Raw genomic sequence first — 26,515 nt, forward strand, 5'->3', positions numbered from 1 at the left:
CCCTACTCACTGATCATCTTCCCTCTCGGTGGACATGCCACACATGCAAGAGGCAGAGGACTACGTGCCTTTGAGCATCACGGATACGAGGGTCTCAACCCAGATTTTGGGTTACGGCGCTTAAAAGCCGTTGTTCCTCGGGCTTCACCACAAGCCAGTTAAGTCCAGGTTCTTGGGTAAATCCAAATGTCCCTCATGAGTCCCGCTGCAGTCCGGGTGCAAAGCCACTTTCTCGTGGGCGCCCTCTTGTTCACAGTCACGAAGGAGTATGAGTATTCGTTGTTGGTTACAACCCCTTTATGAAACTTGGGCTGCTCAGCCCTGATCTTGGAAACCAGAGACGTTGAGGTTTGTCAAAGGGAAAGAAAGGTACGGTAGCTACTGATGCTGTTGTATTATTGTTTTGGAGCAATAATGAGAGGGCGAGAAGAGGGAATAAGGACTGGATGTTCTGCTGACCATAAAAATAATTTATGCTCATGTTGAATCGCTTCCTCCTTTAAGTTTCCAGAGCACCCTATGTCCCCAACATCGAGGGAATTTGTCGGGTTGTGGCCATTGTTATTTATTTGCCCCCGGCTGAGATGGAGTCCTTGAGGAAGCTCCTGGCACCTAGCACCTCAAATAGCTTTCCTGCAGTGAATATTTAAACAAGCGGATAGCCCTTTACGGTGGGATTTCCACGCAGCTTGTCCTAGGGTGTGGGGTCCCCAAGCCCTCTCATCCTTAGCCAGGATGATGCACCTGAGATGGTGAGCATCATTTATACCAAGCTTTGTGCCTGTCCCTGCTTGGCAGGAGCTCTCTGTGTATATAGCCTGTTTGCCGGGCTCTTCTCTGGGAAGGACTTTCCCACCTTTACGCCTCACCTTGGCACCCGGATTACAGATGCAGACGCCCACCAGGGCCGGGATCCCCACTTAATGGCCAGATGTCAGAGGTGACAGCGTGTGGCAGGGTCTGTGGCTGGCTAGCTTGTGGCCCCTTCCAAGAGGGATGGCCCTCATTGGCTTTAGTCATTTTTTTTTTTTTTTGTCTTTGGAGACTATGATTCCCGTGTGCCAGTTCTTTGATGTTCAAGAGAGTTAGAAATTCAGGTGTTTGAAATGAGGTCTTCTGAGTTTAAATGTTGGCAGCTCGATGGAGTTTTGGTAGAACACTCTGAGGGCCAGCACTGCAAACCAGACAGGACATGTCTGCAGGCCCGGTTGGCTCCCTGGCAGCTTTGGGATGATGCACTCCCAGCTCTTGCTACCTGGCTTGCCCTCCCCGCCCCGGCACAGAAGCAGGAACCCCAGGGGAATGCAGTGGTAGCCACAGTTGTCTGTAGGGGATCATGGGAAGAGGAGAGGGGACAGGGCTCTGTTGGATTCTGGGTAAACTCTCCCTTTAAAACAATGATTTATTTGTATAAATGCACCACAGTTCAGTCCAGCCATCTACCTAAAATTCTGCTGTGGAGGTGGGCAGGGGGGTGGGGTGACTGGGTGACGGGTACTGAGGGGGCCACTTGACGGGTTGAGCACTGGGTGTTATGCTATATGTTGGCAAATTGAACTCCAATAAAAATAAAATAAATTAAAATGCAAAAAAAAATTCTGCTGTGTTCAGGTGTCTTCTGTAGTCTTTTTTTTTTTTTTGTAAACAAAGGAACCAAAATGTGATCACATATCAACTAATTTTATAGCCGCCCTTTTCCCCTGACCAATGACCAAAGTATTTATTGAGTACTTGAAATGTGGCTAGTGCAACTGACGGATGAAGTTTTAATTTAATTTAATTTTAATTAATTTTCTTTTTAAAGATTTTATTTATTTATTCTTCAGACACACACACACACACACACACACACACACACACAGAGAGGCAGAGACACAGGCAGAGGGAGAAGCAGGCTCCATGTACGGAGCCCGAAGTGGGACTCGATCCCGGGTCTCCAGGATCAGACCCTGAGCCAAAGGCGGCGCTAAACTGCTGAGCCACCCGGGCTGCCTTAATTTTAATTTAATATTAAATAGCCACATGTGGCTAGTGGCTGCCACAGTGGACAGTGCAGGAAAGCCTCTCTCTGGCACCCCCAAATGGCCCACCCTTTCTCAAAGTGGCCCTGCTGAAAATCAAATCAATAGCAAGTTTTGAGGCAGCTTCTCTGTGATTGGCGTGCGGTTACTGTGGAGTTCGGCTCCGGCTCCCTCTTTCCTTATGTTCCAGCCTCCCAGTGAGGAAAGCCATCTAAAGAAATAAAGCCTGATTAAGATATGAAGGAACTGGACTGCCCTCTGGCCCCCTAAGCCTGCCTGGAATGTGTTTGCCCGTAAATCCTGAAGGACCTGGTTTGGGAATTCTGGCTTACAGTTCCCCTTAACTCATACTATTCGCTTCCTCCTTTTCAAGAGCTTTCCTCCCCACTGGCCTATATAGATGGCTTCTTCATCTGTCCACCCCTCCCTTTCTTCTCCATCTATCCCTTCATCCTTCTGCCCATCCCTCATCCATCCCTCTGTCCACTCATCTGTCCCTCCACCCCTCTGTCCATCTAACCATCCATCCATCCATCCATCCATCCATCCATCCATCCATCCATATTTCCATTGACCCTCATCTCTTTTTTTAAATTTTTTTTTCTTTTTTTCATCCAACTCTTATCCATCTGTCCATCCCTCCGTCCACCTCTTTGTCTATCCTTCATTCCATCCCTCCATTCTTCCCGCCATCTCTAGCTTTCCCTCTCTCCCTTTGTCCATCTGAGCCTAGTGCACTCCTGTTATAGGGCCAGGCTCTGTGCCAAGTACGAGGGAGGCAAGACCTCTATGACCCTTGACTTTTTGGTGGACCCAGACTAACGGGGGCACCCGAAGACACCTGTCCTTCAGTGAAGATTCAGAACAAAGTACTGGGAACAAGATGGCCTGGGCTTGCAGTGAGGTTGCCTCTCCAGGGAAAGGGGGCTGCAGATGCTCAGAGTCAGAAGATGGGGTAAGGTCATTTTGGGGTTTAGAGCATGGGGATGGTTTTTGCAAGGATAACAAAGACCAGGGGCCTGTGTCCCTGCAGTGTCATTCTCTGTGATTGTATTGTCGGGCCAATAATGCCAGAAAGCCCCTTGCTCTTCCTTGGTTTCTGGTCCTGGGAACAGCTCCTTCCTTTCCTCGTGTCCCCTCTGACACCACGAAGCTGACCTCAGGCACAAAAGGCTTGCTTGGGTAAAAGACACTGGTCATCGAGCCCTGGTAAGCCTGTCTGGTGCTCAGATGGGCTTGGGCTCTGGGTGCTGGCGGCCCGGCCTGGGAGATGTGCGCTGGAAAGTCTGGCACAACTGGTGTGTTCCGGGAGGAGAGCCGGTCACTTGTCCGAAGTGTTGCTGTCTGTTCGGGAGCCACCGGGTGCGCTGCTTCGGTTTCAAGCGGCCGCAGCCTGCCCCGTTCTCCCAGGGGCTCCGGGTGGTACGCGGGTCCGCAGAGACGAGGAACTGGGCGCAGCCGCAGAGTGCCCCTGGCCGGGCTGGAGGGACGATCCCGCGGGCTGGGTTTAAGGATGGGTGGAAGCCCCGGAGGGCTGGGAGCCTGGCCCTGGGGAACTGACCCCCCAGCATGCACAGCTGGCCTCGGGGGGCCTTGCCCGCGCCCCCGGCCTACACGCATGTCCCCGCGCTGGTGCTCCAGAGACTCGGTGTAGACGTGAAGGGTCTTCTAGAGGCTTTGGGGTCCCGAAGGTTCAGCCAGAGTGGCAGGGGCATGAGAGGAAGATGCGGCGGAGCTGTCGAGCTGGGGTGGGGGATGGGGGGGGTGATGTGCCCTGGCTCGGGTCCAATTGGCGTCAGATTTCAAGTAGTTATGATGCAGCGTATTTACTGTGCGCTTCCAGGTGGGAAACTTTAGCTTCTTTTCCATTGTGGAGGAGAATTTGGGGCTTACCGTGAAGCCACTATGTGGGGCTGCTCAAGTATTATTGCTCTCAGTTCTGCTCTGAGGACTTTGATATTGAGCAAAATGACAGATTGCCTACTGCATCGCCTGCTCTTTTGGGAGCAGCTTCTTACCTTACAGGCCATCCTGACTCCAGCCCAGTAACACCCGGGCTGCCTCCCTCATTCACGTGTCTGCTGGGCTGTGCATTGGGCCCCTGCTAGGAATGCTGTGATATCAGGGCAGTAGTGACCTGTTCCTGCCTCTTAGGAGAGTAGCAGGGGGCCTGGCCTTGTCGAAAGCTTCCCACTGATAACGAATTACCCTGTGGATACGTGCGTACAAAAGACCTCAAACTTAGCACCTCCCTGATGTTCCTTAGAAAGGACACCAGCAGGGTCATGGGAGCGAACGGAAATGGTGACAAAGCAGTGCTGGTGTTCCTATTACTCTCCCTGGGGCACACAGCCTATGTAGGGATGCCCATCTCCCCTGGTCCAGGTCCTGGCCCCGGCCCTGGTCCTGTTCCCATGGCCCCACGCTCCTCCGGCCTCATCGTTCTCTGCCCACACCTCCGGTCCCTCCACCTGCTGTCCACTTTCTCTGCAGCCCAAGGGATCTTTCCACACAGCTGATCAGACCATAGCGTGCCCTGCTTCTGCTCCTCAGGACTTCGTACTGCCTCCAAACTGCAGCCCTGCTTGGTCAGGACGGCCCACGCCTTCTTCGGGAAGCTTCCTTTTGCCACACCCCGCCCTCCCTGCATCTGCTGGGGCCAGGGCAGGTCCCCAGTTCCTCTGGGACCGGCCGCATGGCTCTGGCAGCCTCCCGTGCCCTCTGTGGGTAGGTCAGAGGCAGCCTCGGTGCTCCACTCTTGGGCTTTGAACCTACCACGTGAATCCGGCCCTGCCCCCGGGAGCTGCACTCTCTACCTGGTGCCTCTTCCCCTGGGCGGGGAGCCCTGGGAATAGGGATCCTGAAACTGGATTTCCCGGACTGGCAACATTTCACATATACGTGAGGGCAGCGTTTTGGGTGTATGTGTAGGCACATTTTTTAAGGGAGGAGGTCACTGGCTTATCTCAGATTCCCAAGGAGATCTAAGACCTGAAAGACCCGCTGTCCCTGAGAACTTAACTATTCCCTGTATCCTCTCCTGGCCTGTGTTTCTTCATAGGACCTTGATGGATGACAGAAGGTCTTCGATGTTCAGGCACTTCCCCTGTCCTTGTGTTCGTGTATTCAGTTGGTGACATGTGCAACGATGCATTTATAAAAAGAATGGAATTCTCACCCCAAAAAGAAAACAGACTGCAGAAAAGTTGGCTGTTTTGGTGTGGGCAGGGGTGGGGGGAAGAGGTAATTAATACAAAAAAGGTTGCATGATAAAATCCTTTTACTCTGAAAAGCCTGGTGCAGGATTTTTGCAACTGGGAACGGTACAAAGGGGAAAGCTTGATCTGGGCACTATTTGCAAAGCTGAAATTGAGATCACAGAGCCCAGAGGACTGTGATGTCACCGCTTGTCTGAACTGATGGCCAGGACCCTCCCTGGTCGCCTCCCCCTGTGATGCCATTTCTAAAGAATGTTATTGTTGGGCCTCTCAGCTCTCCTCTGCCTGTGAGGTTTTCCTCTCCCATTTGGGTTGAATTTACTTCTTCCGTCAATTGTTACTATTTGTTCCTTTTTTCCCCCTGCAAATCCTTCCTTAAAACCTCTCCTTTTAATTTTTAAATATCCCCTCCTGTCCGTTGTATTTGGTGCTAAGAATCAAACTTTTCTAACATTGTATTTTATTTTATTATTATTATTTTTTAAAGATTTTATTTATTTATTTGATAGAGCTCACACTAAGCAGGTGGAGCTGGAGATGGGGAAGCAGATTCCCCGCTGAGCAGGGAGCCCAATGTGGGGCTCGATCCCGATCCCGGGGCCCTGACCTGAGCTGAAGGCAGACCCCGTTAAATGACTGAGCCACCCAGGTACCACACTGTATTTTATTTTTAAAGGAGTAAAGTCCCTCCTCTAGCATTTTGTCCATATGAAAAATAAGGTGGTCCTTAACTTCCATAAGTGTACTCCCTGGTGCGTTTATGCTCACAGGCTCACCTTGGGTTTGGTTCCAGACCACTGCAGTAAAGTGAATATCCCTAATAAAGTGAGCCAAATGAACTTCTTGGTTTCTCAGTGCGTATAAAAGCTATATTTACACTATACTGTAGTTTAGTAAATGTGCAATAGTATGATGTCTAACAAAACAGCCTACATACCTTAATCATAACATACTTTATTTTATTTATTTATTTATTTTAAAGATTTTATCCATTTATTCATGAGAGACACACACACACACACACACACAGAGAGAGAGAGAGAGAGAGAGAGAGACTGAGAGAGGCACAGGCACAGGCAGAGGGAGAAGCAGGCTCCATGCAGGGAGCCCGACGTGGGACTCGATCCCGGGCCTCCAGGATCACGCCCTGGGCTGAAGGCGGCGCTAAACTGCTGAGCCACCCGGGCTGCCCATAACATACTTTACTGCTAAAAAATATTAGCCATCGTCTGAGCTTTCAGCGAGTTGTGATCATGGATCACAGATCACGGTAACAAATAGAATAATAATGAAAAAGTTGGAAATATTGTGAGAATTACCAAGATGTGGGAGAGGCATGAAGTGAGCAGATGCTGTTGAAAAATGGTGCCGACAGACTTACTCTATGCGGGGTTGCCACAAACCTTCAATTTGTAAAAAAAAAAAAAAACACAGTATTCGCAAAGTACAATAAAGAAAACCCATATCCTTACAGCATCTTTAGTTCTAGGGTTTTCCCCAGGGATGGTAGCTGCTGCCTGATGGGCTCTCGGCACCCTTTGGGTTTTGCTTGGAGTCCCTCTGAGCTCAGTGGCAGTGCGGGGAGCCAGCCGGTGACCTGTAGGGCCTCTTCCCTCACTGTCCTGGCTGGTCTGGCCGCTTCTCAAGTGCTCAGTCCTGAGTTCAGCTTCCCCCCAGGTGAAGTCGGGGTGATGATAATGGACTCCTCTCTCACGCTGCGCTCACTGAAGGAGATCCTGCCTGTCTGGCCGGAGCACACCTTGCGTTTGCCCCGGGGCTGGCGGGCGTGGCCGTGCACGCTGCGCTGTGTCTGCAGGAGCTGCAGGAGGAGTCCTCCTGCCACCCAAGTGCGCAACGTGTGACTGGGTGCACTCACGTCTAGGTGTATCCCCGAGCGTTGCCTTTCTGAGTGTTGCTGGCTGCTACAGAAAGGAAGGAGACTATTCTGTATCACACGCACAACAAAAAGGAAAGTTTCAGGACATAGCACGTGCCATACAACCCCTGTGAGGCGGGATGTGCTCTAATATATATATATATTTTAAACTAAAACACCGATTGGGACCAACTCAGTGGATTTCACTGCTCACTAGTGGGTTGCGACTGTAGCACGTGTGCCCGATACAGAGTGACGTGATGAAGGAATGTGGAGGATTGGAAGTGGTTGCTTTAGAGAATGTGTCAGCATGTGTCCAGCTCTTTGGAGGGCGTTCTGGGCCCTGTTAGAGCCCTGACTTGGAATTTGGGGATCAGAATTGCCAGATGCATGTAACAACTTAACGTGAGATGACCGTGAGGCTGGCTATGTCCTGTTTCATAGGACCTGGAATCCTGAAGTTGTTTCTTTCCACTGTAGATGAACTACTTAGGAGGAATCTCAACGCATGTGTGTAGATTTTATTTATTCATGAGAGATATAGAGAGGCAGAGAGAAACAGGCAGAGGGAGCAGTAGGCTCCCTGCAGGGAGCCAGACGTGGGACTCTATCCTGGGACTCTATCCTGGGACTCTAGGATCCCACCCTGGGCTGAAGGTGGAGCTAAACCGCTGAGCCACTGGGGCTGCCCGCGTGTGTAGATTTTCAACACACTTTTACTGGGCTGTGATTTATATGCCACAAACTTCACTCGCTGCAGTGTAGTGTGATGACTTTTAGTACGTGTGTACAGCTGTGCAGCCGTCACTGTGAGTTGGTTTTCGGATATCCCCGTCTCCCAGGGTCACCCCCGCCCCAGCATGTGCCTTTTCCTCTTCCCATCCCTCAAAGCCAAAGATCTGCTTCCTGTCTCTGGGTGTATTTTGGAATGCCTGCTTTTCTGGTTCCTCTTTGGAAAAGACAGATTCCACAAGTCAGACTTTCCTGGAAGTCGTCATGTGTCCACCCTCCCTGCTGAGAACTGCAGTGGTTGGGGCTCTCCTGGTGAGCAGCAGCCTGGTCTGGAGCCCAGGGAGGAGGACCAGTTTGGGTCTGTGTGCAGGGGGTGGGCACTGAGGGCTTGTCTGTGCGGGCACGGGGTGGAATATGGGAGGACCTGGAGTTGACTTTGGGTCTCCTGGTGAGGGCCCCCAGTCTGCACTGGCTCCCCTCGGTCAGCACTGTGGGTCCCGGATGCCATTTCTAACTTGACAAGCCCGCATTTCCTATTGCACCAGTAAGCAGATCCCGAGCACCTGTCACTCCCTCCCCAAGAGGAAGAGATGCATCCGCCACGCTGCAGCCCACTCCCTTGGATCCAGTCTCTCAAGCCTCAGTTCTGCACACCTGCTCTTGAGCATACTCTGTCGAGACAGAGACATCTAAAAACAGCTCTAGAGGGACACCTGGGTGGCTCAGTGGTTGAGTGCCTGTCTTCGGCCTAGGGCATGATCCTGGAGTCCCAGGATCGAGTCCTGCATCGGGCTCCCTGCATGGAGCCTGCTTCTCTGTCTGCCTCTCTCTCTGTGTCTCTCATGAATAAATAAAATCTTTAAAAAAATAAATAAAAACAGCTCAGGAGCTACCATAGACGTGTATGTGGGGGTAGATACCATTCTCCAATGATTAGGTCAGGTCTGTGGCTCCCTCCGTGTGTGTGCAGCTGTGGCACCTATGGGACACTCCCTGGTGCGCCATGGGGGCAAGTCACAGTGGCAGGAGATGCTGTTTTTGCCCGGAAGGAACACACGCTTGGGGGGAGATGCGACATGAGCAAATAACCACGTTCTGCTGGTAGTTTTAATAGATGTCCCAGGAGGGGAGAGAAGGTGCTGAGGCTGGCCGCAGAATGGGCAGCTCACCTGCTGGGATGGGCTGGGTCTGGACAGGAGGCGCTGGGGTTTGAATAGGAGGGGGGCGGGAGGGAAGCATGGCAGAGGGAAAGAACGATCCAAGTTTGGGAAAGGCAGTTCTCGAGGGTTGCCGAGAATGTGAGTGGACCACCCAGAGGCCTGAGGGAAGCAGGGTTTTCTGCATGAGGTGTTGTCTTTGAAACCTTTGAGCTCTTGCAAGATCCCCACTAGGGGCTTGTGGAAGATGGCTTTGCAGGCTGCATGTTTCTTCAGGGCTCGCAGTCTCGGGCTCAGTGGGTAGATTTTGCTGTGACCTCTCGTAGAATCAGATGATGATAGAGTGCGGGAGACCCTTGAGCTGTGCTGTCCAGCCCACAGCCGCAGCCACATGGGTGATTCCTCACGTCTGCTGTAGCGAGCCCGAAGCGAGATGGGCTCTGAGAGTAAAACGTAGACTTTGTAGGAAAAAATGTAAAATATCTGTTTGTAATCTTTACAATCATCACATGTTAAGTTGATGTTTTTCCATATATAGGGTTTAATACAATCTATTATCAGACTTAATCTTACCTGTTTAATCTGTTTACTCTTTGAAGTGTGGCTGCTAGAGATCTTTGAATGAAGTGTGTGGCTCTTGTATTTCTGTTGGATTGTGCCGCCCTAGAGAATTCTTTTTTACCAACTGGCCTGAAGTTTGTGTTTATTTCACTGTAAGTTGTATCATTAGAGCTCACGCGTGGAGGTGGACGGAGCATTTCCAGTGATCCCAGGGCTGTGCACTTGATGGGCCCGGTGAGATGTTCACGGCAGAGGACTGTGCTGGGGGAGGCGCTCACACACATGGCTGGGCTCGGACGCCCCCTGGCTGGGGTTTCCTGGGGCCGGTAAGCATGCATCTTGGCCTGGGGTCGGTTTGCTCAGCTCTGTGTTCTAGCACCTGAATCCCAGGCTTTTCAACTATGTTCCACTAGTACAGTATTAGGCTGCTAAATCAGAATAATAGTGACATTCTTCCAGTTTTTAGAGGGAAAAAACTAATATGGAAGGGAAAGGAACATTTATGGAGTCTGTAATAAGTTCCAGAAACCTTGATATTGGTCACAGCCTTGCAGCCTCACCACCCCATTGTAAAGATGAGAAAACCAAGGCCCCGTGAGACAGACATTTGCCCAGATCAGCCTCGCTAACAAGTGCTTAGTGTATAGTTTCCTCAGGTGGAGAATTTCTCTTAGCAAGTTTTAAAAAGTTATTGCAGTCTGTGTCCATGGTCACTATGATTGAATGAAATAAATACCGAGGGACCTTATGCTTATCCACTCACCAGCTCATGGGCTTTTTCAGGTGTTGTGACTTTCGTTCACCAGTGTCTGAACCACTGGAGAACCTGTAGGATCGCTGAGGAGGGAGAGCCTCTGGGAAGTTTGCTGGCCTTCTGAAATACCTCCTAGACTGGCTTGCCTTCAGACAGTGTATTCCTTGCCGAAGGAAAGGATATCTTGCCGAGATCTTGCCCCTGCCTGCTCTGGACTCCCCCTTCCTGGCAGACAGTCCTACACTCAGGAAACCACGGGATAGGTGAGCCGTTGGCTTGGTCAGTAGAGAATCAGAGTAGAAGGATATGGGAGGTCTTCAGGGACATTTCTTCAAGCTGTGTGGCCTGCTGAACTGCCTCTCTTCCTTCTAAGGACGTTTCTAGGAAGAGCTGTCCGAGGAAGGAACGACCCCACAGTGCCTTGGCCTCTTGAGCCCCACTGTTCCTGTAACAGAGGCCTTGTGAGCTCAAATTCTCAGTGCCCTTTTCTCCCTCCCGTCTGTCCTCTTACAATTGTTTCTTGACTGCTGATTGGTTCCATTTTGGTTTTTCTATGGTACCAGTTTCTGAACTGTCCCCATCAGTTTATCAAACCTTCTAATGAAGGCCTGTTGGGTGTGAGGGCTCTGGCTTACAAAGAAGCCAGAATTAGAGAAACAGCACCCTTTCTTTCAAGGAGCTCACAGACCAGTAGGGGAGGTGACTGTGTGTCCAAGCTGACAGCACTGTTGATAACAGAAATACGGGCATGTGGTCCTTTTTACCCCTTTTCCCTCAAGACTCCGTGGTGGAGGAAGGACAGACTATCCAATCCTCTCCAAATAATGCCTGTGCTTGGCTAACATGGCTTAAATCACTCATATGACCAAGTGAGATTAAACATGAAGACTTTTCACCGATTCTGATTGTCCTATGTCCAGATCTCCAAATGTGTTAGCCAACTAACTGCTCTAACGGCTCAAAATCTCAGTTGCTTAACAGAATAGAAGTTTTGGGGCATCTAGGTGGCTCAGTTGGTTAAGCATCTGCTTTCAGCTCAGGTCATGGTCCTGGAATGCCGGATCGAGCCCCACAGCAGGCTCCCTGCTCAACGAGGAGTCGACTTCTCCCTCTGCCCCTCCCCCAGCTCATGCTCTCTCACTCTTGCTTACTCTCACATAAATAAATAAATAAATAAATAAATAAATAAATAAATAAATAAAATCTATATATTAAAAAAAAAGAATAGAAGTTTCTTGCTTGTGTCAGTTCAGTAGGGGTCATGGGGCTTCCCGGACCCTCTGATCCACACAGTCATCCAGGGACCCAGGCTTCTTCCATGGTATGGCTCTCTCAACTTTTCAGGCTTTGTCTTGTTGTCTTAGTTTGTTCACACTTGCTGTAATAAAATATCACAGGCTGGGTTGCTTGCAAACAGCAGAAATGTATTTGTCACAGATCTGGGGGCTGGAAATCTAAGATGAAGGCTCCAGCTTGGTCAGGTTCTGGTGAGAGCCTTCTTTCTGTTCAGAGCCAGTGCCTTCTTCCTGTGTCCTCACATGGTGGAAGAGTTTTAAGGAGCTCTCTGGGGTCTTTTTTAGAAGGCACCAATTCCCGAGAGCTCCACCCTCATCACGTAAACACTTTCCAAAGGCCCCGCCTCCAAATACCATCATATGTGGTACATTAGGAATTCCACATGCATTTTCGGGGGGACACAAACATTCACACCATAGTGGCCATCTTCTACTGGGTTGTCTATTTGTGGCTGACGGGCAAAGGAAGAGAGAGGGCATGCAGGGTCTGTCAGGAAGCTTACAGGACAAGCCTGGAAGGTGTGTACGTTACCTGTGCCCACAGCCCATTGGCTGGAGCCCAGTCACATGGCTTTAACTAGCTTCACAGGAGGCTAGGAAATGTGGTCTTTCTATGTGCCTACGAGGAAAACGAAGCAGGGGATTGGTGGAAACGACAGCATCATTGCTGCTCCTTGTCCCTGTTCCAGCAGGCTGGAAAACTTATTGTGAGCCAGGTATGTCAGAAAAGGTGAAGGGAAGTCATTATAATTTCTTGAGGATTGGTTTGGAACTGAAATAAAAACAAACAGTATCTCCTCTGAATAACATATTAAAAACAAGCATGAATTTGAAATAGAACGATTATCTTGTTCCAGGAGACTGGAAAGTATAGTACAAGTGCGTAGGATCATCCTGGTCTCCTTTTGATAAGGAAAATGTGTGAAGAATCAGTGGTTAAACTTTTCTCTCTGCCTTCACCCTCTGCTGCCCACCTCCACTTCTCTGCATTTTGGTGCGGTTGCTGCCAGAGATTCCAGCCCCCTAAGCATGGCAGGGAAGGAGGGCCTGATCTTTGAGGCACAGGATTGCTACCAACTGCCCTCCCCAGTGGCTGGCAGTGGTTGGCTGAATAATGGCCTCCAAAGATGTCCACGTCCTAATCCCTGGAAACTGTGACTGTGTTATCTGACCTGGCAAGAAGAGACTTTGCAGGTGTGATTGAGTTAGGGATCTTGCAGTGGGGAGATTATCCCAAATATCTGGGTGGGCCCAGTGTCATCACAAGGGTCTCTGTAAGTCGAAGAAGGAAAACCAGAGAGATGGCATCCTGAGAAAGACTCGGCTGGCTGTGGCTGAGTTTGAAGACGGTGGAGGTTGGAAAGTCAAGAGAACACATTTCCTCCCTAGAGCCTCCAGAAGGGATGCAGCTTGACTGGCACTTTGGTTTGAGTTCTGTGAAACTGAGCTGCACTTCTTTTTTTTTTTTCCTAAAGATTTTATTTATTTATTTATTCATGAGAGACACAGAGAGAGAGGCAGAGACACAGGCAGAGGGAGAAGCAGCAAGGAGCCCGATGTGGAACTCGATCCCAGGTCTCCAAGATCACACCCTGGGCCAAAGGCAGGCGCTAAACCACTGAGCCACCCAGGCTGCCCCTGAGCTGCACTTCTGATCTCCACAACAACATTTGTGTTGTTTAAAGCCACCAGGTTTGTCACAGTTTGTTACAGCGGCAAAAGGAAACAAATACAGTCTGAAGGGAGGCTGCTGGAGAGCTGAGAGGGAGGCAGGAAGGGGAGTGGATGGAGCTGGTCTCCGCGCTGTCAGTGGAGAGGCTGCATCTGGCCAGCGTGACCCTGGCAGGCTTGTTTGATCATCCCCATTTTGAAGATTGGGAAACTGAGGCCCAGAGAGAAACCAAAGGAATTATCCAGAGTTTCATGGCAATGAAGGGGCTCTCTTGGAACTGGCTTTGACTGAGATGACTGAGATGGCTTAGTGCCACTTCTTAAAGAGCCCTGCAGGATGTGACAGGCAAAAGGGAACACAATGAAGCCAGCATCTGTGCCATCCATCATTCTCTCCCTTCTGGTGGACCGAGTCTGGTAAGATTGGCCAGCAAAATATATTCATTTCCTTTGCTGAGGCCAAGAAGAGCCACTCATTAATGGGAGGATCTGCAGTGGGAATCTCTCTGGGTAGGGGGTCGAGGGCACCTTTCTGGGCCAGTGTTGCTCAGATAGGGGGATGGGGTGAATGGACCGGTGAGAGCTGGCCAATGTCAGAGCTCGCTTTGAAGCCTGGGGACGGTGGGTACCTTGCTTCTCAGTTGGTTGCTTACCCTGTTTCCCCATCTCCCCTGTGTTCTGAAAACACTCTTAAACTTAACACTGTACTCCCTACCAACTTGTTCCTTGAAAGTAAAACATGATTGTGCCACACGGGTTTCCTCTGAGTGCTTGAGCAAGTGCATTGAAGATATCCCCAGAGGGTAATGAAAAAGGCCATCTCTTACTTCGCCGGTAGGAGTGTGCTGAGGGTAACACACCTCGGCAGTTCATATCAGGTGATTCCTGGAGGCTCATTTCGTTATTCACAGTTAAAGAGCAGAAAATTATTCACCTAAAGAGATGACTGGAGGTGCCTGGTAAATGAATTATGCTTTACTGCAAATGATGGAAGATTCTAGCATGACAGACAGTGGTACTGACAAGGAGGTAAGGCCATGAGGAAATAAGCAAATCAGTGTGTGACATTGTGGTATGATATTAGCGGTGGAAAAATGAGCTGCAGGACAAAGAAGAGAGGAAAATAAACGAAAACATGAATCCTGGGCTTCTGGGTTTTAGATGATTTTATTTCCTATTCTTAATACTTTACTGTGAATGTTCTACATTGAATTTGAGATATAGAGAAAAGAACTCCATATTCTTCAGCCTTGAAAATTTACTTCTTGGACCTTTTCGAGGAAAAGAATTATAAATACAGATTATGAGCTTTATAGTACACATAGATGTTCCTTTCATAATAGTTTTAAAAATTGGGATGTAAATCACATATAGCACGAAACTCACCACTTAAAGGGTACAGTTCATGAGATTTCCATATATTCATGTTGGGCAGCCATCACCACTGTCTCATTTCACAACATTTTTATTACTCCCAACAGAAGCCCCGTACCTATTAGTAGTCACTCCTGTGTCCTCTCCCCCAGCTCCTGGCAACCACTGATCTATGTTCTGTCTCCATGGATTTGCCTGTTCTGGACATTTCTTACAGAGGGATCCATACAACACATGGCCTGTGTCTGGCTTCTCTTACCCAGTACAGTGACTTCAAGGTCCATCCACATTGTAGCATGTGTTGTACTCCGTTCTTTTTTTAATGGTTGTGTAATATGCCATTGAATCGGTAGACCATGTTCTATTTATCATTCGTCAGTTGATAATCATTATTTGTTTCCACCGTTTGGCTAAGGTGAGTAATGCCAGTATGGACATTGATTTGTGTGGACATACGTTTTCGTTTCTCTTGGGTATACATCTAGATGTAGAATTGCTGGGTCATATGGAAACTCAGTATTTAACTGTTTTTGAGAAATGGCTGCAGTGTTTTCCAAAGCAGTGCTTATGAATATAGTAACAGAAGTTAGGAAGTAATGTAGCTGTCAATAGTAGGAGAGTGCTTGGGTGCGTTGTATTAATCCCCTTAGCAAACTGTTGGTAAAAATGCAAGCTCTTTATTCCTAGCTCAGATACTAGGGGTCAAAGGCAATTGAAATGGGATAATTGTTCTCAAGGAGCTAATCTATGATTGTCCTTCTTCAATTGACTTACTTCACTCAGCATAATCCCCTCCAGGTCCATCCACGTTGAAGCAAATGGTGGGCATTCGTCCTTTCTAATGGCTGAGTCATATTCCATTGTATACATAGACCACATCTTTATCCATTCATCTGTCGAAGGACACCGAGTCTCCCTCCACAGTTTGGCTATTGGGGACATTGCTGCTATGAACACTGGGGTGCAGGTGTCCCGGCATTTCACTACATCAGTATTAAAATGGTTTTATAACAGTTCTCAATTAAGAAGTGATGTGGGCTTAGTAGTGCTGTAAGGTTAGGTTTCCCACCTCTATCTGTTGATAAAATGAGATCATAGACGTGAACGTGCTCAGAATGTACCTGTGCTTGGGCATTTTTCTCTTGAGCTTATGTGTGACCCTGAAATGGCAGAGATGTGCCCAGGACTCCATATATCTTAAAGTAGCATTGTTTTTATTGTGGTTTGGTCCCATTCGGGACTTGAATCATGCCTGTCGCCCTACTGTTACTTGCTTGACTTGGAACACACCACCATCACGCCACTCGTGGCCTGCAAAGGAATCGTGCCACAGACATTGGCGTTGTGGAATGGGACAGACGCATGCAGTAGGCTCATCCTGAGATGCTGTGCATTTTCGAGTGCGTTGTATATGGCAGGCTGTCTGCGGTGCAGTTTACCTTCTGTATATTTCTGTTTTGATATTGACTCTGACGTCTTAAAAATGTGTGTGTGAAATGAAGACGAATTATAGTATGTGCCATTCTGATGGTGTTTATCGGTTTCTAAATGTTTCTGGGAGAGACAGAGCCTTGTTGTCTAACCAGTTTGGGGAAATAACATGTTCAGAATTCATACTGGTCATGTGAGGTTTGGCCGTGGTTGTGGTATCTCACTTTCCTGGGGCCAGGGACCTGAACAGAAGATGTGGGAGGATTGAGTTAGTGAAATTGAGGTTATCGGATTCCCATGCATACCAGTCAGTGTGCATTTATAGAGACAGCCTAGGAGATAGCTGCCCAGACTCAGACAATTATAAGGTGTGGCCTATTTTATACAACAGCTGTCTTGTCAATCAGTGTGATCATGGGATATGGGGGAGGGGGAGGTTCTCCCTAAAGAAAGCCATCTGGAAACCCTTTATCTGTCTATGTCAAGAAGCCAAGGTTTCCTTAGTCACATTTACTTCAAGGAGAGAGATCTGTAGACAGTGTGCTTTTGTTTTTCTCCAGAAAACAAAAAGGACCCTTTGCAAATTTCTGACTGTTACAGTATAAGGAACACGGCCAGTGTTCAGTAGGTGTGTCCTTGTATTCTTACCAGGCCTGTTGGGCTTTTTGCATTTGGTCGGTGGTTAACGTTTACCTCCTTAACCAATGACCTCTGGTAGGTGAAACCTACCGATACCTTTTAGATAGATTTCAGCTGTGATGTATGGCGACAGACAGCTGAGGTGGGGGGCATTTTGTAAGGGAATGAGACCAAAATATAGGTGTTCTATCGTGGAGGTTCCAGTGTCATCACCTCATTAAACATACTGCTTGGAAGAAAATGCTCGTTTTACCTGTTTTGTAACTGCCCATATCTATTTTCGCTCTTTAAAGTTGCACGTTGAGATAGGAACGCTTTTAACTGCAAGTGTACTGATATTGTTGCTGATTAGTATTTAGGCAAAGCGGGTGAATTCATTTCCCGACTAAATGGAGCAAAAGCAGTCAGTTAGATGAGATAATATCTAATTCTAGAGTTGATTCAGCAAACTTAATGAAATTGACCTTTCAAATTTGCTTTCATCATTTTATTTTGCAGGATAACAAAGCCATTGACTTTTGCCGATTGCGTTGGGGATGAGCTTCCTTTAGGATGGGAGACTGTATACGATAAACAAATTGGAATTTATTACATGGACCACATAAATAGTAAGTAGACTGCCACATTTGAGTTATTATATGTGAATGGCTTTTCAGGTTGATCTCAAAGATGCCAAGAACTCATTTTGTAGAGCTGAAACAATCGTTACCACCCACTGCGGTGGTAAGCTGGATGTCACAAATGTCACCTGAAGTTTTAGTTTGTTGAGTTCTTCAAAACATGAGGCAGTTGGGTAGCTCCCTTGCTTGTGTGTTGCTCAGGACTGCATGGAATATGTTTAACGGAGGGTTTTATTTTATTTTTTATTTTTTATATTTTTTAAAAATTTTATTTATTTATTCATGAGACACACACACACACAGAGGCAGAGACACAGGCAGAGGGAGAAGCAGGTTCCATGCAGGGAGCCCGACGTGGGACTCGATCCCGGGTCTCCAGGATGACACCCTGGGCTGAAGGCGGCGCTAAACCACTGAGCGCCCCGGGCTGCCCCTAACAGAGGGTTTTAATGTCTAATAAAAGGAATAAATTTCCCAGGCAGTCTGGAAATAGAAATACCTTTCATAGTGAGAAGGTTGTTTATTGCAAAGTGGAGCTTACAGGTTCTTGGAACAATAAACGCCCAAGCGATGACCTTAACTTCATTTTGTCTTACACGTTTAATTTTAACTTCCATATACCAAACCTTTCTGAGCTTTGTGAAGGGAGAAAACTGTGTAAAGACTACGGCTAAAATAACAGTGCGTGCTTGAGCAGGCCAAGGCATCGGTCAGAGCCGCGAGCGCCTCTCGACCAGGGCTGGTTTTGCTTCCCGGGACCAGTGGGCAGTGTCCAGAGGCATCTTCATTGTCACGGGCGGAAGGGTGCTCCTGGCACCTAGTGAGCGGGCCCAGGGTGCTGCCGACCCTCGCACCCGGCTCACGGCTCTGCTCCGGGTGCTCGACGGCCGCTCCTGCTGCCCCAGCGGGGGACCCACTCCTCTGATGGCGTCCTGGCTTCCCCAGTGTCTCTGCGGGGCATTACCTTGCGCTCCTGGGGACACGAAGTGCGGCCCCCCTCAGTGTGTGTTCCCTCCGCGTGATTAAGTGCGGGGGAGGCGGGGAGGGCCCGAGGCGGTGGGTGATCGCCGGTGGGTGATGGGCGCCCTCGCCTTGCTCCGCCCGCCGCCCCCTCATGGCGTCTCTACCTGGCACTTCCTGGCCAGCCTCGAGTCGGTTCGGAACCTGGACGGCGAGGCTGCCGTTCTCGGCCTGGGGCGGCGGAGTTGCTGGCACCGCAGGGGGCCTCGCGCCTGCGGAGCCCGGGGTGTGAGTGGTGGAGGGCTTCTGGGAACCCCACCACCCCCGGCAGAGCGTGGTGCGTGGTGAGGCTGCAGCTGAGGCGGCCCTCCCGGGAGCCCTGGCCCACCTGGTGCCCCAGGACTGGGCGTGTTCCAGAGGTCTTGCTGTCCCACCTTGCCTTCCCCGCGGCTGGTGAGGTTGCTCCCGCAGGTGAGGGGCTGCTCCCGCGGGTGAGGGGCTGCTCCCGCGGGTGAGGGGCTGCTCCCGCAGGTGGGGCTGCTCCCGCAGGTGAAGCTGCTCCCGCAGGTGAGGGGCTGCTCCCACAGGTGAGGCTGCTCCCGCAGGTGGGGACTGCTCCTGCAGGTGAGGGCTGCTCCCACAGGTGGGGGCTGCTCCCGCAGGTGAAGATGCTCCCTCAGGTGAGGGCTACTCCCACAGTTGGTAACCCACTCCCACAGGTGAGGGCCGCTCCCACAGTTGGGTGCCTACTCCCACAGGTGAAGCTGCCCCTGCAGGTGACGGCCACTCCCACAGTGAGGGTTGCTGCAGTCTGGGCCTGGGCACCTGTGCACCAGGGCTTCCCTGAGCCCAGGTGGTATTACTGAATGGCAGAGGCATCTGCCTTACACAACCTTTCTGGAAAGTCTGCCTGCCACTGAGGTCCTGGACCCGTTCTGGCTCGCCCCTTGTAAACCCAGCTTCCTCATCCCTCCATGCCCCCTTCTGTGGGAACCGTGGGTGCTCCTTGCTCACTTGTTCACTGTCACAGGGAGTGTTCTAGAGCACCTCTCTGTGCTAGTCACTCGGGGCTCTGGGAACTCAAGGAAGTGAGACCCAGTGTCTACCCTCAAGGATTCTACATGACACTAGATGTGGCCATGAACCCAAAAACTGAGTAATCACCAAGGACTTTCTTCCAGCCACTGTGAGTATAAGTGGGATGACTCAGCGCTGTGGGTGATGAAGACATCAGAGAACCCAACTTTTTTTTTTCTTTCGGGAATAAGAAAGGTGATTATTGTTCCATAATTTGTACATGGGGGCCAAACACTGCATTCCAGAAAACTTGCTCCCAAGAACCCAAGTCTTCATAGCACAGCTCTAAAACTCTTTAAAGGCACAGAACCTGAGGAGTCAGGTACTAAATTGGAAATGTGCAGGTTGTTGGTGGGGTGTGAGGGACCAGAGGGTCCCTGGGTTGACCACCTTCCAGGCTCCCAAGAGCCTCAGGTGCACTGTACAGAGTGCAGCCAGTGCCTGCGGGCTATGGTGGGCTCTGTGCTGCATAGACAGCAGCGACTCCGGCGGCTTACAGCTGTGAGTCGGCCCCGCCCTAGGCCCCCCAAATGTGAGCTTCGGGCTAGCTCAGGACCCTGATTTTTGTTGTTTTATTTGGTTTCTTATTTCCTGGTGTGAGCTTTTGGGGCCTGGAGGGGCTTTCCAGTAGGGGCCTGGGGTGGCATTGTTGGGGGGTAGGGGATGTTGGCGAAAGGTGGTTTCAAGAGAGAACTTCCTTGAGACATCCTAGCAGGCGTGTGTGTGTGTCTTTGGTAAAGTAAACATGACGTAACATTTACTTTTTCCAATCATTTTGAGATGAAATCCACAGAACATGAAATTAACCATTTTAAAGCACAGAGGTCAGTGGTATTTGGTGCGTTCTGTGTTGTACAAGCCACCACCTCTGTCTAGTTCCAGAACATTTCTTCACCCCGCAGTCAAACCTGGAGCCCATTAGCAGTCACTCCCCATTTCTCCTCCAGGCTCCCAGCCCCTGGCCACCATGAAACGTCCTTTCTGTCTCTGGATTGCCTCTCCTGGACATTTCATATAGACGGAATTGTACCCTACGTGGCCTGTTGTATCCGATTCCTTTCACTCGGTATGACATGTGTGAGGGTCATCCGTATTGTGGCATGAAGCAGCACCTCATTCCTGTTATGGCGGGATGACCTTCCATTGCACAGAGACACCGTGTTTTATTTATTCATTCATCAGTTGCTGGAATTAAGGTTGTTTCCACCTTTTGGCTGTTACAGTGCTGGCCAAGCACACTTAATTAAATTAATTAACTTATTTATTAAGATGTAATTGGTTTTATTAAACAGTTTGGAAATTAGGTGGCATCCCATCTAGCAAATAGAGGGGAGCTCCCCAGGCACATTTTAAAAGAATTACGTTGCACACTTTATTTACTTTTATTTTTTCAAATTTTTATTTCAATTCTAGGTAGGTAACATACAGTGATTTGGATATTTACTTAAAATTTGGGTTGGGGGAATGTTGCCTGCACTTCTCTTGTCGGAGCTCGCTCTTATTTTGTTTTGGCTGCCAGCAGCCTGCATGTGTTTACCAATATGTCATCGGTAAAACAGCCACCATCGCCTGGGGTCTCTGAGTTGGGAACAGGGACATGGCTTTGTGTTTTTTACTTTGTTGAGGCAACAACACTTGTGTTGAAATCTCCGTTAGGAGATCTGCTGCAGTGAAGGAGGCTAGCCTTTTCCGAGTCTGGGTGACTTGCCCCGTTTGCTCAGTCTGTATCCTCAAAGCCCGGATCAACTTTCAGGACCTCGGTCTTCTGCCTGTGGAGCACACGGCCCCCTCCATCCTCATCAATGAGCCTGCAGTCGCCAGTTAGCGATGGCCTTCTGGCTTTCAGGTGAATGGAAGGTCCTGAGGATAGAACGCTGGCTGAGGCCGTGTGCCTGCCTTTGAGGAGCCTGGAGTTTGGTGGGGGCGGAGTGGCGGGGAATGGGGACAGAAGCGTGGCAGCACTTGCGTGCTCAGTGGTAAGAACTGCAGTCTTGCCCATTGCAGAGAGGTGGGTGTGCTTGGGGTAGGGGGCAGAGGAGGCTTCAGAAAGGAGGGGCTTTCACAGAGGGACTTGGAAGATGGTCGGGTTTCCTGGTGGGCGGAAAATGACAGAAGTAGTGGCGCTTGGGAAAAATTGATCCTGTGTAGGGTGTCTGTGGGGGGAAAGGACAGAAACCAGAAATGGAGCTGGTGAGTGAGTTTCGGGACTCCTGATCACGGGGAGGATACTGCTATACTCATGTGCTAAAGAGTCGCAAGCAGAGTTAGGAAGGCGTCTCTGGTGAGTGCACTGAGCGTGGCCTTTGCTGGGATGAGACAGGAAGCCTGCGTGGTTTTGGAGGGGAGTCATGGGGATCTGAGCGAACTTAGGGGAGAGGGAATGAAGGGTATGTCGCCAGTCATTATTAATTCTAGGGGCAGGAATCCCCAGTTCTTGATGACCAGCGGATGATTCTGGGTGAGGGAGACGAGCAAGCTTTGTCTGAGGATGAGTCCCAGGGTGGCCAAGTGGATAGATCCAGGTGCTGCTGCTCACTTCTGGAGGGGAGGCAGGAGGAGAAGCGGGTGATTGCAGGGTCACTGTTCTGGTTCTGGTTCTGGTAGTAAAAGGGAGCTGTGTAGAATGAGATCTGCTTTGGATGACTGACTCAAAATTTCTCTGGGCCTGTCCAGGTAGAGATGCGTCTAGGAGGCAGTTGGAAGAAAAGTGGGAGCCCAGGAGAGAGGCTGGAGCCAGAGGGAGGCATGAGCCTCCCTCGTAGAGTGAGAAAGCCGGAATGGAAAAGGAGGGAATGTATAGGTGGCAGGAGATGAGGAAGCCGGCAGAGAACTCAGAAGGGCTGCAGCTCCGGGGCCGAGGCAAGGGGAAGGGGAGCAAGCTGCATCAGAGGGGCGTCCGGGGCCAAAGAAGCCAGCGAGAAGGTTGGAGGTAGCCGTTAGTTCGACTGTGACAAGGGGCGCCTACGGGCTCAGTGGGTGAAGCGTCTGCCTTCAGCTCAGGTCATGATCCTGGGGTCCTGGGATCTAGCCCCACGTCGGGCTCTCTGCTCAGTGGGGGCTGGCTTCGCCCTCTGCCTCTGCCGTTCCCCCTGCATGTGCGCGTGCTCTCTCTCTCTCTCTCTCTCTCTCTTACATAAAATCTTCAAAAGGTTTGCCTGTGATAAGCCCTCTGGTTTCATCTCCGCCAGTGTTTATTCACAGTAAAAAATTGTGTGGTACCGTCTTCACCCCTCCCACCCCCAGCCCACCATTGCATATCCATAGTTTTCTTCTCACCTCAGCCGTGGACACGTGAACAAAAGGTGTTCCACACGTGGGGAAGCTTCGTTCCGTAGATGCTTCCGGCCCGCGTGTCCCAGCAATTCACTGATTTTCGGGTCACTACCTGCCCGACGGCCGGTCACCCTGAAGACGTTACCGTTAAGGCACTTACGTTCTTGGCCTTTCACTTTCAGAGCTTACCCAGCTCGAGGACCCCAGGGAGCAGTGGCGGCGCGAGCAGGAGCGGATGCTCAAGGAGTACCTGGTTGTGGCCCAGGAGGCCCTCAACGCCAAGAAGGAGATCTACCAGGTCAAGCAGCAGCGGTTCGAGCTGGCTCAGGAGGAGTACCAGCAGCTGCACAAGATGTGCGAGGACGACAGCCGCTCCCACGCCAGCTGTGAGTTGCCACCTCTCTGCTTGGCCGCCTGCGGACGCTCGGCTCGAGTCAGGCGCCGTGGCCTCCCTGTGTCTCCCCACACGCTCATTGATTGTGGGACCGTGGAGCCCGCAAAAGCAAGGGCCCCTGCCCTCCGGACCTTACGTTCGTGGGGCAGGGAGGACATAAACTCGCACGTTTCAGGTAGCCACACGAAACCACCCCATGTCCTAGTCAGTCCGGAAAAGGGCTCCACCCCGAGATCTCTGCCGCGAACGGTGCTCGTCAGGGGTGATCCTTGGGAAGGCTGCATGGCGGTTTCATTGATCCCACGTGGAAGGATTCAGGAGCCATCCCCTGTGTCGAGCACCTGTCTCCTTGTAGAGTCCTTTCTGGAGCAATCCACTGACCGTGGAGGGACTCCGTGTGAGCCAGAGGGCTGGCCCAGTGAGCTGGGTGCATGCTGATGTTGTCAGAGGGAGTCCCTCTTAGTTGTAGAGGCCGCTGGATGTGAGCCCCCATTTCTGAGTGCTCAGCAGATGCTCAGGTATTGAAGGAACTGGGTCCAGTCTCAGAAAGCAAAGTGTTCTCTTCTGGACACACTCAGTCACCGCTTGAGCCTGTCCCCTCACAACAGAGTGGTCCCACTTAACAGCCCCCCACAGGTGCACACGGCCGTGATGGTGCTGGGTGCCAGTGAGCTTGCGAAGAAGGTTTGAAGGTGCCACTGCTCGGTTTTGTGTTACAACAACCTAAGTCTAGTTGGGACATGGAGAGACTTACCTGTGACATGAGTGCCACGTTGCCAGGTATTTGGCTCTGGTGACACTATTTTGAACATTAAAGATGCGGGCAGAGCTTTATTCTGTGTTGCAAGGCAAACGGTGTTAAGGCCAAGGGGCCATTGGCCTTTCTTACTGCCCCTGCTGTTGAGGGTGAAATCGCCTTACAAGCTGTGGGGAGGACGGAGGTGGGACATCCCCTCTGGAACAGGAATTTAAGAGGCAAGGTCAGGCCCCAGGTATAATGGTATGCTGTTTCCAGGTCGTCTTATCTCTTGTTCTTCAAATATTGATATCGACTAGATTGATTTAGTCTCTGGTTTTTGTTTAAACTGTCCGTCAGAATGCAGTGGTCAGCTCGGTGCTAATTTTTAGAGGCTGGTTTCTTATCTCCAGAGTTTCTTTTCTCATGCTGTCTTTCTCTGATTTTGGTTATCAGGCCTCACAGAATGAATTGGGAAGTGTTCCCTTCTCCTCTCTTTTCAGAAAGAGTTTGTGTGGGATTGGTATTTGACAGAACTTGAGAGAATTCACCAGAAAAGCTATCTGGACCTTGAGCTCCTTGTGGGAACGTTTGTAACTATAAATTCAGTATCTTTAGTAGATAGGCTTTTCAGATGTTTTGTTTCTTCTTGAATCAATTTTGTTATTTGTGTGTTTCAAAGAATTTGTTTCATCTCCTCCAAAAGTCAGTAAATTTTTTTTTTTTAATCAAGAGTTAGATAGTAAATACTTTAGGCTTTGTGGACCATATGGTCTCAGTTGCAACTACCTAACCCTGTCTTTATAGTCCAAAAGCAGCCAGAGACAATACATAAACCAATGTGTGTGGCTTGTTCTGATAAAAGTGTAAACACAGGTAAGAGGCTTGATTTGGCCAGCAGGGAACTTGCCGACTGCTGTTCCAAGTTGTCAAGTTATAAAGTAGTTTGTAGAATTCCCTTACCATTTAAAAAAAATATCCAGACACTCTGAGGTGGTGTCCTGTCTTTCATTCCTGCTATTAATAATTCCCATCTTATTTTTTTCTTAATCAGCGTAGCTAGACTTTTAATGATTGTATTTATCTATTACAGTCAATTGGCTTTGGGTTTTTTTTTTCCCCTTCTCCTGTTGTCTGTTTTTATTTGATCAATTTCTCCTCTTTATTATTTTCTTCCTTCTTAGTTTGGTTTTACCCTCTTCTTCCTTTTCTAGCTTGTCTAAGCTAGAAACTTAGTAAGTAGAAAGTAGATCTAGTAGAAACTTAGATCAGTGGTTTCTAAGCTTTCTTACTTTGCCACATAACCTCTAAAGGCATGACTTCTTCATTACGTGCCGTTTTAACTACATGCCACAAACGTTGGTATTTTTTCAGCCAATTCAAAATGGTTTCTCATGTACTTTGTAGTTTCTTTTTTGACCCATGGGTTCTTTTAAGTAATTTTTTTTTTACTTTTAAAAAATACATATTATAAATTTAAAGTCAGTTAACTAATAGATGATGTATTATTGATTTCAGAGGTAGAGGCCAGTGATTCATCAGTCTCACATCACACCCAGGGCTCATTCCATTACGTGCCCTCCTTAGTGCCCGTCATCACCCAGTTACCCCGTCCCCCCACCGCCCCCCTCCAGCCAACCTCAGTTTTTTGGACTCTTATGGTTTATCTCCCTCTTTAATTTTGTCATTTTATTTTTCCCTCTCTTCCTCTATGATCCGCTGTTTCTTAAATTCTAGATATGAGTGAGATCATATGATAATTGTCTTTCTCTGATTGACTTATTTCCCTTAGCATAAAACCCTCTAGTTTCACCCACGTCATTGCAAATGGCAATATTTCAATTTTTTTAAAAAAAATATTTTACTTATTCATGAGAGACACACAGAGAGAGGCAGAGACATAGGCAGAGGGAGAAGCAGGCTCCCTGTGAGGAGCCCCATGTGGGACTCGATCCCAGGACCCCAGAATCATTGCCCAAGCCGAAGGCGGACTCTCAACCACTGAGCCATCCAGGCACCCCAAGATCTTAATTTTTTGATGGCTGAGTAGTATTCCATTGTGTGTGTGTGTGTGTATCTGTATATCTATATCTATATATATCACATCTTCTTTATCAGTTCATCTGTTGATCGACATCTGGGCTCTTTCCATAGTTTGGCTCATGGGTTATTGGGACTTTTTCAACATGTCATGTTGATTTCGAATTTAATTCCATTGTGGTCAGAAAGTACAACTCTGTTGGATAAGATTTCAGTCTTTGGGAATCTACCAAGGTGACTTATGGCCCAGCAACTGGTCTCTCTTAGTGATCTCAGAGGATTAGAAGCCCATGGACTTTGTACCTCGAGGTCGCACCTAGCTGCAGCAGTAGCTTATAACTGTTTTTCAGAGCATATGGGTAGCGATTTTGAGCCTTTTAGAAAGTTAGGATAGAAGCTAGGTTAAACCATATGAAATTGTTACGTTTGTAGCTTAAAAAGGGCTGAACGTTGGCAATTTCATCTGATTCAGTGTGACAGAATATTTCTTCCCACTCACCTTTATTTATTTTTATTTTTTTTAAGATTTTATTTATTCATGAGAGATACAGAGAGACAGAGACACAGGCAGAGGGAGAAGCAGGCTCCATGTAGGGAGCCCAATGTAGGACTCGATCCCGGGACTCCAGGATCACGCCCTGGGCCGAAGGCAGGCACTGAACTGCTGAGCCACCCAGGGATCCCTC

The 26,515-nt window shown here is 49.3% G+C and overlaps 1 protein-coding gene across 3 annotated transcripts in view; it reads left to right on the plus strand.

Annotated features, from left to right (window-relative positions):
* WWC3 (WWC family member 3) overlaps positions 1-26,515 on the plus strand; it is a 118,976-nt gene that overhangs the window by 21,587 nt on the left and 70,874 nt on the right. Inside the window, exons 1-3 of one of the 3 annotated variants that reach the window (XM_055338205.1) lie at positions 16,679-16,718; positions 17,228-17,337; positions 22,842-23,045. In XM_055338205.1, the coding sequence (XP_055194180.1) occupies positions 17,322-17,337; positions 22,842-23,045 (220 nt within the window). In that variant the 5' untranslated portion in view covers positions 16,679-16,718; positions 17,228-17,321. Of the gene's footprint in view, positions 1-16,678; positions 16,719-17,227; positions 17,338-19,361; positions 19,496-22,841; positions 23,046-26,515 lie in introns of those variants that run through there. The other 2 variants (XM_055338204.1, XM_055338206.1) reach the window with 2 other exon arrangements.

The sequence above is a fragment of the Nyctereutes procyonoides genome, unplaced genomic scaffold, assembly GCF_905146905.1.
Source record: "Nyctereutes procyonoides isolate TBG_1078 unplaced genomic scaffold, NYPRO_anot_genome, whole genome shotgun sequence".
NCBI classification, from domain to species: domain Eukaryota; kingdom Metazoa; phylum Chordata; class Mammalia; order Carnivora; family Canidae; genus Nyctereutes; species Nyctereutes procyonoides.